Source organism: Mixophyes fleayi, chromosome 7 (genome assembly GCF_038048845.1).
Source record: "Mixophyes fleayi isolate aMixFle1 chromosome 7, aMixFle1.hap1, whole genome shotgun sequence".
Lineage (NCBI taxonomy): Eukaryota > Metazoa > Chordata > Amphibia > Anura > Limnodynastidae > Mixophyes > Mixophyes fleayi.
Window position 1 is genome coordinate 9706284 of NC_134408.1, and position 14078 is coordinate 9720361.

The 14078-nt window shown below is 42.7% G+C and overlaps 1 protein-coding gene across 2 annotated transcripts; it reads left to right on the forward strand.

The window, feature by feature from the left end:
• The first annotated feature begins 2653 nt into the window (after positions 1 to 2653).
• LOC142097302 (calcium-binding protein 5-like) lies at positions 2654 to 10475 on the forward strand. Of its 2 annotated transcripts, none has more exons than XM_075179017.1 (7): positions 2654 to 2935; positions 6105 to 6251; positions 7349 to 7379; positions 8055 to 8198; positions 8495 to 8604; positions 10016 to 10163; positions 10252 to 10475. In XM_075179017.1, the coding sequence occupies exons 1-7, from the start codon at positions 2882 to 2884 to the stop codon at positions 10275 to 10277; spliced, it is 660 nt and encodes a 219-aa protein (XP_075035118.1). In that variant the 5' UTR covers positions 2654 to 2881; the 3' UTR covers positions 10278 to 10475. The 2 variants fall into 2 exon arrangements, with proteins under 2 accessions (XP_075035118.1, XP_075035120.1); XM_075179019.1 differs by lacking the exon at positions 2654 to 2935 and adding an exon at positions 5177 to 5514.
• The last annotated feature ends 3603 nt before the right edge of the window (positions 10476 to 14078 follow it).

Sequence of the window (14078 nt, forward strand, 5' to 3'; positions counted from 1 at the left end):
CCCCGCCCGGACATGCAGTGATAGCTCCTCCCACACACACAGCCCGGGCTGGGGCTGCACCATGTGACCATCCTGCATTATACATTGTCCTCTGGTCCTCTCCTCACACTGCTAACCTGTGTCCAGGGCCGGCCTGGGGCCCTGGTAATGGGAGGACACAGGGCCACCTGCAATGTATTGTGCACACTGATGGGGCCATTACTGGGACTGAGAGACATGAAGAAATAGCTAATAGCTATCATAGTAATAGCTCATAACACAAATGACAGTCTATTTAGTGTTTTAATACAGACATGAATACTCTGAGTGTATATATTATAAATGATGTTTTAATACATTTTCTAAGGTCAATAAACTTATTTAGTTTTTCTCAGTTTTTGTTGCTTGTATTGTCATTGGGTGTCCCTATCTATATACAGGATGCTATAGCAGATGTTGTCCTTTACAGGGCAGCTGAGATCTGGTGTATCCATTGGAATTATTCTCTACCGTTCTCATGTATATAGGACTTGGTGCCTTTCATGGTACTTTATAATGTAGTTGTATTATCTGTATTATCTCAGACCACATACACAGTGATGGCAGCCCAGGACTTCTTCTGCCAGCGGCTGGCGGCTCCGCAGAGGCCCACAGGGAGGAGCGGCTGCACGTGACATTGTTATCAAAGCCACCAGCCCTGGCGCCAACAGCAGCAAATGTGAATAAAAATGAAATCAGTGACCGCAGGGCCCGGTGAGAGGCAGTGCCGGCCCTGTGGCCACCGGACTGCATGGCCACGCTTGCCTGTGTCCACCCAAAGCAGCCACATGACCTGTTGTCCCAATAATATACATAAAGCTGGGGTATAATAACCCACACCGCGGGGCGGTGTACATTCTGATATGCCCGTTATAATTTATTGTGCCATATCATTCAATGTGTAGAACCATATCTCGTGCCAAGTCTAGTATGTAGCCATAACTGGTCCCAAGTCTAAATTGCAAATGTTTGGTGTCCAGTCCATTATAAAGAGCCATATCTGGTGCTCTTTGCTATCAGGGATTGTGGTCTTTTTTGGCCCACATACACTTGGATGCTTTTGGGTGCAATATTCCTGCATGTGTGGGCAGTTGGCTTTCTGCGAACCTCTTTTCCCCTCCTAACATGACACTGCCCCCATCACTTGCAGCCTTGCCCTCACTAATACAATCACATGATCAGCACACTCGTCTCCTGACACACTCTGCTCTGCTGTGAGAATCCGGATAATCTGATTGGCTATAGGTTCTATCCCGAGACACGCTTCACAACTACTGACAAATCAATGAGCAGCAGATGGGGAATTATGTTCTGAGCCTGGTCACACACTCCCATGGGCTGTCTGGGCAGGGGGGGCATTTGCCTCCCGGCCGGTCCCATGTTGGGCTACCTTTATCCTTTAAAATGTTCCTAATAGGCTGCTTAGCAGAGCCGCACCCACTGGGCTAAAGTTTGCCATCCAGCCCCTGCACAAATCTTATATAGTCATGTGATGGAAGCCCATACCGGACCCGCTACGGGGTGGCTAGGCTTCCTGTGGTTTACACATCTTCCTGGTGGTAACAAACAATGCTTAAGACTTGCACTGATATCAAACCTGTACACACAATGAGTTAGACATCATCATTATTAATATTATTATTGCTGTACACCCAGTGTGTGATGCGTCCACCACTTGACCACAGAATAGTCAGAGTTTGCCATGACATGGGCCTCCACACGCTTGCTCCAGTAGGACGTTGTTCTGGGAGAGTTGTCCACTTTTTCGCTCTTCGGTGGTTCCTCCGGAGCGGCCAGCTGCTCCGCCTCCAGACTGGCTGCAGCTCCTCCCTATCATATCCTGGCCTGACCCCCTCCGCCCTCATGCCCACCTTTCTTACTCCCTGCTTTTGAATTTCCAGAACAAAAACTAAAATTCTGTTAAAAGACTACAGTAACTTATAAACGTAATATTCTATTGCTCACTAACAGCTGACTGTCCTTGTAAAAGTTCTGAATGAGTTAATAAGCTGTCACTAACCTATTGGCTAAAATGGTAATCTTTACATTGCTACCAGCCATCACTAAACAGCTGATTTACTGACCAAAATTAGACCATTTATCACCTACTAATATTATTATTTGCATAAAGCATTTTTTTTACTGTCTTTTAAATGTTCTTACATTTTATTAATATTCTTTATCTATCTGTAACCTGGGGCTGGCCCGGCCAAGGGGGGTGTTAACCCCTTGCAGACAGCAAGCTGCCGAATCATTCCGACAGATCCCTTCATCCTGAGAGGGAAAGTGTGACATGTATAGAAATCAGGTCACTGGAATAGATTTAAATCACCACAGAGCCCTCATTAATTCCCACACCGGGCCAGCGATTAAGCCGGAGCTCTGGCTGCCTGATGTGTACCAAATTAACTAGAGTAAGGTTGCAAGCCGCTGACTTTGGGATTCAGTGCATGGTCCAAACAAGTTAATCGGTTTGACCCTGTCAGGTTATTACACCAAACTGTGAAGAGTCATCTGCTTATCCTGCCGGCTTTATCTCCCGGCTCTCCATCTGTCACTGCCCCCCCCCCCCTACTCTCTGCTTCTTGTCCCTTCTATGTGCCATGCATCCCACCCACTTCCAGGAGGAAAATGTCATAGAATAACTGAGCCTGCACACAGACCCCATCACATGTGTCCTTAGGCTGCCTAGTAGTAAGGTCCAGAAGCCCTCTCTCCCGTGCATTCAGCCCAAGGTCCATTAAACAGCACATTGGAGACATACACGCGGGACACGGAGTGTGGTGGACACTAGTGGATTCGGTGCGTAGACAAGAGATGACTTGCTCGCAGGAAACTATCCAATGGGGTGAAGACTGACAGTATGGGAAATACAGGGAACCACAACCACTTCATTCATATGGAGAGCGTGCCAAAAGTAAGTATATATACAGTATATTCCCTGTGGGGTGCAGAACTTTTGTTTACCAATGTTTGATGTGTTTGTCAGTTTATTTACAGTGATGAATGTTGGCTTTGTAGGACGTGGCACTGACGGGGGGAGACCGTGAGTGGTACAGCGTTGATGGGAGGGCAGCACGGTGGCTCAGTGGTTAGCACTTCTGCCTCACAGCACTGGGGTCTTGAGTTTGATTCCTGACCATGGCCTTATCTGTGTGGAGTTTGTATATTATTCCTGTATTTGTGTGGGTTTCCTCCAGGTCCTCCAGTTTCCTCCCACGCTCCAAAAAACATACTAGTAGGTTAATTGGCTGCTATTACATTTTCCTTAGTCTCTCTTAGTCTGTGTGTATATTAGGGAATTTAGACTGTAAGCTCCAATGGGGCAGGGACTGATGTGAGCGAGTTCTCTGTACAGCGCTGCGGAATTAGTGGCGCTATATAAATAAATGGTGATTATGATGATGAATCTGGCGATATGGACACTCTGAGCCTTATGTAGAGATGAACGCAATTTGCGCTTATAATGTAAACATATATTGCATCCCGTAGTTTACACGTATGTTAAGATACGAGCAACTCTGAGAAGTACCAAATATGCACGCATCTTATTAGGTTACGCTTAAAGCATATCATACATTAAAAGCATATCATATGCAACAGGACAAAAAAATGTATTTAACAAAAAATATGAGTGCCCCCCACCAAAAAAAAAAAAGTCTAAACCAGCCCAAGCCAGAATGGGCTGGTCCTGGCAAAATAGGGGGAACAAAAAGCATGGAGACTCCTCAAACTACGACAGGGAAACCTACAGCAGGGGCTGAAATCTGTAGGGGGGATAATGGCCGCAAAAATTTGGGGAACCTCCCTCCCCAGGATTAACCACACCTGTTCTGAATAGCACTATTGCTTTACCCACAATCCTAGTGCTGCGGAGCAATATGTCAAAACTGTAATAAATTAACCATTTTGCCCTACAGTCCCCAGCATGCCCAGACTGCCATTAGATGGCTGGGCTGCGCAGGTGCTTCTAGTACTACAAGCATCAGTATAAGCATGGCGTGTGGGAAGCGAAGGCTAGTCCATCTGGTCTAATCCCACAGAAGAGCTACTGTAGCACAAATTGCTGAAAAGTTACTGCTGGCTATGATAGAAAGATGTCAGAACACACAGTACATCGCAGCTTGCGGTGTAGCCTCAGACCCCTGTCCATTACCAAAAGCGCCAATCAGGTGCACATGAGCGCCAGAACTGGATCCTGGAGTAATGGAAGAAGGTGGTCTGGTCTGATGAATCATGTTTTTTTTTTACATCATGTGGATGACTGGGTGCGTGTGCCTCATTTACCTGGGGAAGAAATGGAACCAGGATGCACTGTGGGAAGAAGGCAGCCGGCGGAGGCAATGTGATGCTCTGGGCAATGTTCTGCTGGGAAACTTTCTGTCCTGCAATTCATGTGGATGTTTCTTTGACACGTACCACCTACCTAAATACTGTTGCAGACCAAGTACACCCCTTCATGGCAGTAGTATTCCCTGATGGCAGTGAATAATGGACCCTGCCACACTGCAGACATTGTTCAGGAATGGTTTGAGGAACATGACAAAGAGATCAAGGTGTTGACTTTGCCTCTAAATTCCCCAGATCTCAATCTGATCGAGCATCTGTGGGATGTGCTGGAAATACAAGTCTGAGCCATGGAGGCCCCACCTCGCACCTTACAGGACTTATAGGATCTGCTGCTAACATCTTGGTGCCAGATACCACAGGATACTTTCAGAGGTCCTGTGGAGTCCATGCCTCGACGGGTCAGAGCTGTATTGGTGGCACAAGGGGACCTACACAATATTTGGCAGTTGGTTATAATGCTGTGGCTGATCGGTGTATACCTCCTATATAGGAATTCCACCGATCATACTCCTATGCACGTAGTAATATACAGTAATTACTATATAGTACCACAGAGGCACCTGTTGGTTGGGTTTACAGCTGGCTGGAGATAGACATAATCGGATGGCATGAGCAGTGTTTGGGGTGTCTTTGAGGCCCCCCCCTGTGGAGTTGTGTCTATATTTGGAGGAACTAATATTCCTGGAAGCCAGTCGGTCCTTCTCTATCTAAAGCTGATTCAACAGATGCGAGGAGGAAGGGGGGGCTATTAATTCAGCAGATGTTTAGAGTCAGGACAGAGACATGTGATATAATCTGTATTATCCTCAGTCTGGTGATCTGTGATACCCGCACATTATCCATCCCAACCGTCCTGTCACATCATTCGTCTCCAGGTCTCTCAGTCTCTGCTGCCATTCGTTCCGACCGCCACATTTTCTTCCTTCTCCTTTCACTTCCTAAATCGCTGTGTCCCCCATTGTCATCACTCTTTGGTATCTTCTTTCCTTACTCCCGATCTTCTCCCGTCACTGCGGACCTTGACCCTGTGCCTGTAGGTGACCCCGATAATCTGACACTGAATCCCCCTCGTTTAGTCTCTGCTTTCTCTCTGACGCTTATTTGGTGGTCCCGTACAGGGGAGCGGTGTCACGTTTCTACAGAAAGGTGGGTGCCCCAAGTGTTCCCATAAATAATCTTGGCTGAAAAGTTAAACTTTGATTTTGATTTTCAGTGTAGATATATGATACTAGGGCAACCCTTTATAGTAAAATATTATTGCTGAATATTCCATGTAAAACGTATTAGTATAAGACCACAAGGCAGCTGATATCTATATATAAATGACCTTTTTGTATAAGATTATAGGGGTGCATCTGCAATCTCTTCTATTATGTAACCTAATTGCCAACATTAATTAAATATAATCTGAGGTATTGCACTGTACAGCTGGTCCATATTGATAAATAGGAAGATTTTCACGGACAAATCTTAAAGCTCCGAACCTGCCAATGGAAATTAGGAATATTTAGTAACAAAATAAATAATCATAACAATTGCTAAAAAAATATATAAAAAACAATCTATGATTTGTCTATATTTTAGCAGATTTACTCTAATAAAAAATAGTTTCGGTGGTTGCTCTGTTGGAAATGGGTATTTTTATATGGATCCGAGATTCCAGTTTCACGTTTACAATTTTAATATAATTTTCCAAAACTCAATCTCTCACACCCATTTTCTGTCCTCTCCACAAGGCGGTGGGAGCGGTGTCACGGTTCCGCCGGAAATTGGCGGTGACGGATCCAGAGTTGGCATTACCGGTTCTAACGCTGGGTACCGGCATGCAGGGACTGGGACCAGCCTGTATCTTTCTCCGTAAGGGCATTGCCGAGAAGCAGGGGGTAAGTAGCTGCATGTGTTTAGTATAAGATGTGTTAGAGATGCATTACCAGTGTGGTATATTTACATTAGTACTCGGTATTGGTAACAAGGGATGACATATCACCTGTTGTAGAACAATTAGATATTAAATGCCAAGTAGGGGCTGTGTGTTCTGTATAGTCTTTGTGTTTAAGGAATAGCCACAAAACTTATGGAGACGTCCAGCAATGTTCCGTTGCTCTCCTAAAATACTGCAGGATTAACAAATATTTACGTCTTAATTTCATCAAGGGAATGAGGGACTGATTTTATTACGCGTTGGTTTAGGCTGTTTTTAGCTGTTTATTACCTAGAAATGTGTTTTCCTGCAAATGTGTACCTGGGAGGTGCAAAATGTGACTTATTATATTTATAGGGATAGGACCCCATCTCTGACCCCTCCAAGGTCCCAGATAAATTCATGTCCCCCTGTGGGGAGGAAACAGCTGTGCATCCTAACATAAGGCAGGGGATGCCCCTGTAATCGTGCCTATTCCATCCCATTATTTCTTCATGTAATACAAAACCTCATTGTTACATGTGGCTGCAAAGGAACAGCTCTATTCCATCCGAATCTTCCCATCGGCCTTGGCAACCTTTGCATCCTGCAGATACCGCCATCTTGGCGCTCAGATCCACGCTCTTTCCGATAAAAGCAGGTGCAGTTACATAAAAGTAGACCCATGACGTCACAAATAGAACTTTTGCACTGCGCTTTGGGTTTGGAATCCCTGTGTTTGTTCGGAGTTTCCTGGTGTTCTCCAACATTCCGTTCAGTTAACCATCCTGGGGGAGGGATTTTGATTGTAAGCCCCGCTAGGCCAGGACTGTCTGAAGAAGACAAGTACGTGGGGATAAGACACGGGCATGTTTGAGGATACTGTAAGATATCGATTGCACTGAACCCCTCGGTGTCTTAATGATACGTCACGACTTACAAATATGTGATACCCGTAGAAATGACTGAGGTCGGAGATGTAGGGGGAGCAGCACATAAGGGAAGTTGCTGGTAGCATAAAACCAGTTATATTGGTATGGAACTACCATTGTGATTCTCTCATCTCTTCTCTTTACACAGTACCGGGAACTGGGAACTGACGAGATTGAAGGTAAATATTACTCTTATATACAGCGTAGACTTTACCCCATATCTTATCCATTTTACTGTATATCACTATACTGTAGCCTGAAGATAAAGTCTATTTTTAAACGGAATCATAATTTTATACATTCATTATATTTGTATTATATGACGGCTATATCAATTCAGTGAGAATCTTTAAAAAGTGCGCTCTACAAATTATTTTATTCACATCCCACAAATTGATAATAAAATAATTTGCAAAGTAACGGCACAGTATTCATTTTTCTACTGTCTTCTGGTGGAAAAATAAGTTATTTCTGACCTATCTACTTGTGAACAGGGGAATTCAGTCAACATGTATCAAGTGGGTTTGAAAATACGGCAGCCCGGGCAATCCTTTCTGAGTCACTGCAATCTTTCACTGTGATGGCCATTTAAAAGACATACCTCAAAGATAACGTACTTCACACCTATTCAAACACTTTGTTTGAACAATACTCACAGCTTCTCTCCTTCATTCCTCTCTGCCTAGAAATTATGGTTTCAGATGATTTGATGGAGAGTAACCCATGATGTGTGATCTAATGTTTATAGCCTCATTTCTATATAAATAAATATAATGGACTATCTTCGTAGGGTGCATTACAGCTTTATATTGGTACGGTCACTAATGTCTCACTTTTCCCACTGGTTCCTGTAGAACTACGTGAGGCCTTTGTGGAGTTTGACAAGGACAAGGATGGGTACATCACCTGCAAGGACCTGGGGAACCTGATGAGGATCATGGGATACATGCCGACTGAGATGGAACTTATAGAACTGTCTCAGCAGATCAACATGAACCGTGAGTACTGCGAGGGCGCTAAGAGATAGAACAGTGGGATAACTCCAGCAATGGCCATTTCCGAAGGAAGATAACAGGTATTGATTGTGGAAGAAAGCACATTAATAACGTTCCGTGGGAAGACGACAAGTAAATCAGTGAAATGCGTAACATGGTCACCAGGTGTTCTATATTTTGTGACTTTTGGATATATTTTTTGATATATGTCTCTGTCCGCTTGTTTCTCTCTTCAATATGTTTCCCCGACAGTATCTCCCCTTAGTAATCTCCCTTCTCTACCCCCCTTTCTCCTCCAGTTGGTGGTCGGGTGGATTTTCAGGACTTTGTCGACCTGATGACTCCAAAGCTCCTGGAAGAGACGGCGGGGATGATCGGAGTGAAGGAACTCCGAGATGCCTTCAAAGAGGTGAGACGCAACTAGGTCGGAATAGCTGATCCAGATTCTGGAGGCCATATCTCCAGAAGGATATAAGTACATTACAGACTGTACAAAGAGGGGCAACTAAATTGGTGCATGGCCTACAGCACAAACCTTACCCGGAAAGACTAAAATATCTTAATATGTATAGTTTGGAGCAGAGAAGGGAACTGGGGGACATGATAGAAACTGTCATATATACCAAAGGTTATAACAAGGTGCAGGAGGGAAACATTCTACAGAGGTAGAGAAGTATTAGAACACGAGGACATGCACTGACACTGGAGAGGAAACGTGAGGAAAAACTACTTCACAGAAAGTGTAGTGGATAAGTGGAATAGCCTCCCATTAGAGGTGGTAGAGGCTAATACAGTAGAGCAATTTAAACATGCTTGGGATAGACATAAGGATATCCTTACAAAGTACTAAAGATCAAATAAGGTGTGAGGTTACCATAGGTTAAAAAATGGGCAGACTAGATGGGTCAAGCAAGCGGTTCTTATCTGCCGTCAAATTCTATGTTTCTATGATGACAAAAAAATAACTTCAATAAAGTTTATAAACACCGGGGAGAGAGCGATAGAAAGCGTTGATAGCGCATATTTGGGGATGGATTCAGATGATAAGTTAGAGGTTTAACTTGAACTTTTTAGCGTTACATTTCACTCCTCTTTGAAACAACGGCTTTGAGACAGGTGGTTAAATATCATTTTTGTTCCATAAAACAGCAGAGAAATGAATAATAGTGTCTGCAAATTATCTTATTATTTATTGGAGTATTTCAATAAAAATATGAATTGGACGTCACACCTGAAGCTACAAGCTGAAAATACCTCTATAAATTATCTGCATGAGAGGTTTCAACTTATGGAATTGAAAGTACTAAGGGAATAAGAGAAATGTTATTGCGTCAGTGCAAATGATATATAAAATAATTACCAATTTAAAAGAAAAATTATAGATGTTAATAGTTATCTGTTTCATACAGTGAAGCTGCTCAACAGGCAACAGCAGTGCATTTAAGCACTGGATGGCTTTTAGCCTCCGTCAGTGACTTGAATGGAACAGACTTTCTCGGAGATATGGCAGCACACAGGATGAGGATAAAACTGCAATATATAAGTGTGCAAAGTATTTTGTGTGTTATAACACAAAACATTATTTTAGATTTACAAATCATATCAGGATTTCATAACTTTAGCCCCTACTGTGTGAATCAATGACCTGCTAATTCCATAAAATCTGAGCTATGGTTAACCAAAGTTTTGCAGCCCTGAGTGACACGGAAAAGGAGGGCCACAATCGGCCCTGGGGTTACTCGTTGGACGGCACTGGCCTAGATATTGTTGTGGGTGTCAAAGACACAACGGTTCACTTCTGTATCACTTATGATTCGCAGTTTGATGCCAACGGAGATGGAGAGATCACTTTGGACGAACTACAGCAAGCCATGCAAAGGCTTCTGGGAGAGAAACTGACAACTAGCGAGATCGCTGACGTAGTGAGAGAGGCCGATCTGAATGGAGACGGCACAGTGGATTTTGAAGGTAAGATTCTTCCCATGTCGCCATCCCATACTTACAACTGCCCTGTTATACTTTAAATCTGATTAAATTCTCCCCTCTATCTCTGCAGAGTTTGTGCGAATGATGTCACGCTGACCCCTGACCACTCTCCACTTGACATCCAATGAAAAACCAGGATCCCCCCAGACCGCGTGCCTCCTTCAGACGTCATATACTTCACCAGAACATCTCTAACCGCTATCGCTAACGGATCAGTGAATAGGACCCCTCCGAGTCACACTCCCGGCCTTTTACAGAACTCTTGTGAATAAAATAAATATCCCTGTTTTTGTAGCTTTGTCTGTGTGTGTTACTGGAAGAGGATTCGGTCTGGAGAGAAGAGAGAGCGGAGTGGGTTATAAGGCTATAAAACTATAAGGTTATAAAACTATTATAACGTGTCTTGTTAGAGTGTAAATTGTGGAGGTCACCAAGACAGGGATCTGACAATCACATCTCGTAGTAAAGGAATCCGGAGCGGAAATTTTTTGTGCAAACTGAATTTGGCAACAGAACAGACCGTTTATATGCGGCGATAAAAATTTGGCACTGTATTTTGTAAATTTGCAGCATTTATCATCAATGAACAGAGCTGGGGTATTAATGGTGAATTTATTCTTCATGAGTGGTGTGGTTGGAGAAGACCAAGAAACATTTAAGTCCAAATTCCGCTGGCGAAGTATAAAATTTCGAGACTGAATGACAAATGAGGCACATTTTTTCTCGTCTATAGATAAAAATATGTTTAAAAACTCTTCATATCTGGCATTTTTTGTACTTCTGACAATGTAAGAGACACTACAATAGCAATTTATTATATATTGCTATTTGTATATATACATTGAACGTATTTTATACTGTAATGTTCGTGATTAACTTCCCAGGAACAAAACGTTTGCTGCGTACCTAAAAGTTTGGTCTAGGTGGAAAACAGTGTACACAAAACATGCACTAGAATACGTGGTAACAAATACATATGCGGTATAGAATAATAGAATGCGTTATGTGTGCCTAAAAAATAAGCAAAGGGCGTATATAAAGGGGAGTTCAGGTTAAATTATCCATCTTGATTCGTATTGACGCATTTCGCCATGTTTACTTTACACATATTTCTAGAACTTGAAACCATTCAGCAATGAAATTGATCGTCATAGAACGCACAGCAGACACCACCATCGTCAGTTTTCAGTGTTGAACGGTGGTAAAGGGCAGAATAGGAGACTCTAGCGACCACTTTAAGATTCGTCCACGTTATCGTACAACGCTGCGTCCTGACCACCATTGCTTATCTTCTTATCTGTGAAAGTGCAGAAAACCTGATTTGATTATTCTCTATGCAGGAGCTACTCAATGTAGCTACTCTGAGAACTTAACGAGCACCAGTCATCTACACACGGACGGCGGCCATTTTGTAAGCTGACCCAGTATCCATGAGATTGTAGGCTAATAATTCACTAGGGACTAGCTTCAGATGTCAGGTAGCAATTATTCATATCTGAGTTAAAGATGGGAGCAGGGAAGTCAAATTTAACAAGCCCTGATCTCAAATATTTATTTTCACTATTAATAAAGCTATAATAACACCTTATTGGACTAACCCTCATTGGCGATTGCTTAGGGACCGGTTTTATCTATGTGATAACCATAAACTGGTAATCTGCTGTGTGCTCAGGAATATTGGCTATATCTACAAAATGGGATCTATCTAGTTTCTATGTATAAAGCTGTGTTGTAAAGTCGACATCTATCATGTAGAAAACAGGGGACGTTATTGTGCAGCTGCTTAATATAAAAAAAAAAACAGGGACAATAAAAGGGACACAAAAACTTCCAGGGACAAATCTTTAAATCTTGGACATTAGGGACAGTTGTCAACTATTTCTTATCCAAGCTCTACGTGTAGGGTGGAGTAAGTTGGGTGTGATTAGCGTTTCACTGGCAATTAAAGCTTACATGTCAAAATCCTATATAATATTATATAATAAAGTAATGTGGAAAAAATAAATTCAGATCACACGGATGTAGTTCCGATCGCTGCAGGCGGAGTGTGGAGAAAGTGCTGACACTGTTACATTACAATGAATGTAAGCTCTTCTGTAGTAGGATACATATAGCTTATCATCACTCATTATCAGCTATTTATATAGCGCCACTGATTCTGCAGCGCTGTACAGAGAACTCACTCACATCAGTCCCTGCCCCATTGGAGCTTACAGTCTAAATTCCTTAACACACACACACACAGACTAGGCTCAATTTTGATAGCAGCCAATTAACCTACCAGTATGTTTTTTTGGAGTGTGGGAGTAAACCAAAGCAGCCGGAGGAAACCCAAGCAAACACGGGGAGAACATACAAACTCCACACAGATAAGGCCATGGTCAGGAATTGAACTCATGACCCCCAGTGCTGTGAGGCAGAAGTGCTAACCACTAGGCCACAGTATCACTCGAACAGAAGCAGTGACCATTTGCCTTTTGAAGCAAAGAACACTGACAGATTTTTAGCCCTTTTCCTGCTGAATTTGGCAAACTAGAAAAAATTTGACACCAGATATTTTTAGCTGGCGCATAGATACGCTGAATGTTGGTTCAGTCAACAAAATGTCTTCCTCCGCTCTGAGGAGACAACTCCGGGGCACAGGGTCATTAAAAACACTGGACGAGTGACTTCATGTATTTCTTGTTATGATATACTCGCCCACTACGTTCTGCCAACGACCTTCACCTCATCACCTATCACCATCTCACACTCACAAGTTTGTTTTAGGTGCCCCCAAACCTATGCCGCCCCAGGCAAGAGCCTATAAGCGGCTAACAGCAGCAACGGCCCTGCCATAGGTACACTTTAATGTGACTGGAACCTAAAAATAACGATGAAATTGTTTCCTGTCAACAAATTTAAGCCGTTCAGTTTCTGCGGACGCCAAATACCTTGTTTCTGTTCTGATTGCTGTTTGGATTTTCTCTCAGAGAATTAACCTATTTTCCCGTCTTGTCCTCTGTCCCCCTTCCTGTCAGCCTCACCTGGCCCTAAAAAAGTGGGTCACCTAGAACTCAGGACAGATGTATCTGATGTCAGACTAAATCTGTAGAGCGATTTTCATGCACTACACTTATACCCAGCTGCAAATACTGCACCACACAACAATAATAATATACGGGATGGATAACTATGTATAATTAGGAGCCCTATAAACACTTTTTGGAACCAATAATATATTCATTTATAAATCAGACTCCAAAAAGAGGAATTATTGTGCAGAAAAGAGGGACAAGGGAATTTAGGTAAATTTGGACGTTGTTGGATATCTGCCAACCTTACTCAGGAGAATGTCGCCTACAAATTCACCAGGAACCAGTGACGTCACTGAATTCCTAGCTAATCGATTGGCCACATTGTCGTGAACATTAGTTTGACTCACAAAATATCTACCCTCACTGTTGGCAGGTGATGTTTTAATCTTTAATGATACCCTGGTCATGTATAATTGTTTTACGTTTATCCATAGATTCTCTTTACTTGAACCAAGGATAACCAATATTTTAGGTTGGGTGGCAGGTAAGATATTAAACACAATAAAAAAACAAAAAACAAAACAAAAACAAATGCACTACCACTTGTGGCCAACAGGAAGCAGTATAGAGCTAGACCATACCAACCTGCCAATGTGTATTAAAATCCTTGCATTATGTAATGGTTAAAGCATAGAAATGTACACAGGATTACTTATCATACCTTACAGCTCAATGTTTAATGGAGAATGTGACTAATGGTTAATAGCTGCGAGTTATAATCTGATTTTTCCATTAATCGTACACTAGTCGCTCTACCGCAAACCGTCCTGTTAAGTTCTGAACATGAAATGATATAAAGTCTCACGTGCAATAAATAAAG

Coding starts and splice junctions, on each gene's coding strand:
- LOC142097302 (XM_075179017.1), top strand. CDS start 2,882: ATGGGAAATACAGGGAACCACAACCACTTCATTCATATGGAGAGCGTG. Junction 6,252..7,348: donor GCATTGCCGAGAAGCAGGGG/GTAAGTAGCTGC, acceptor CTCTTTACACAG/TACCGGGAACTGGGAACTGA. Junction 7,380..8,054: donor GGGAACTGACGAGATTGAAG/GTAAATATTACT, acceptor TGGTTCCTGTAG/AACTACGTGAGGCCTTTGTG.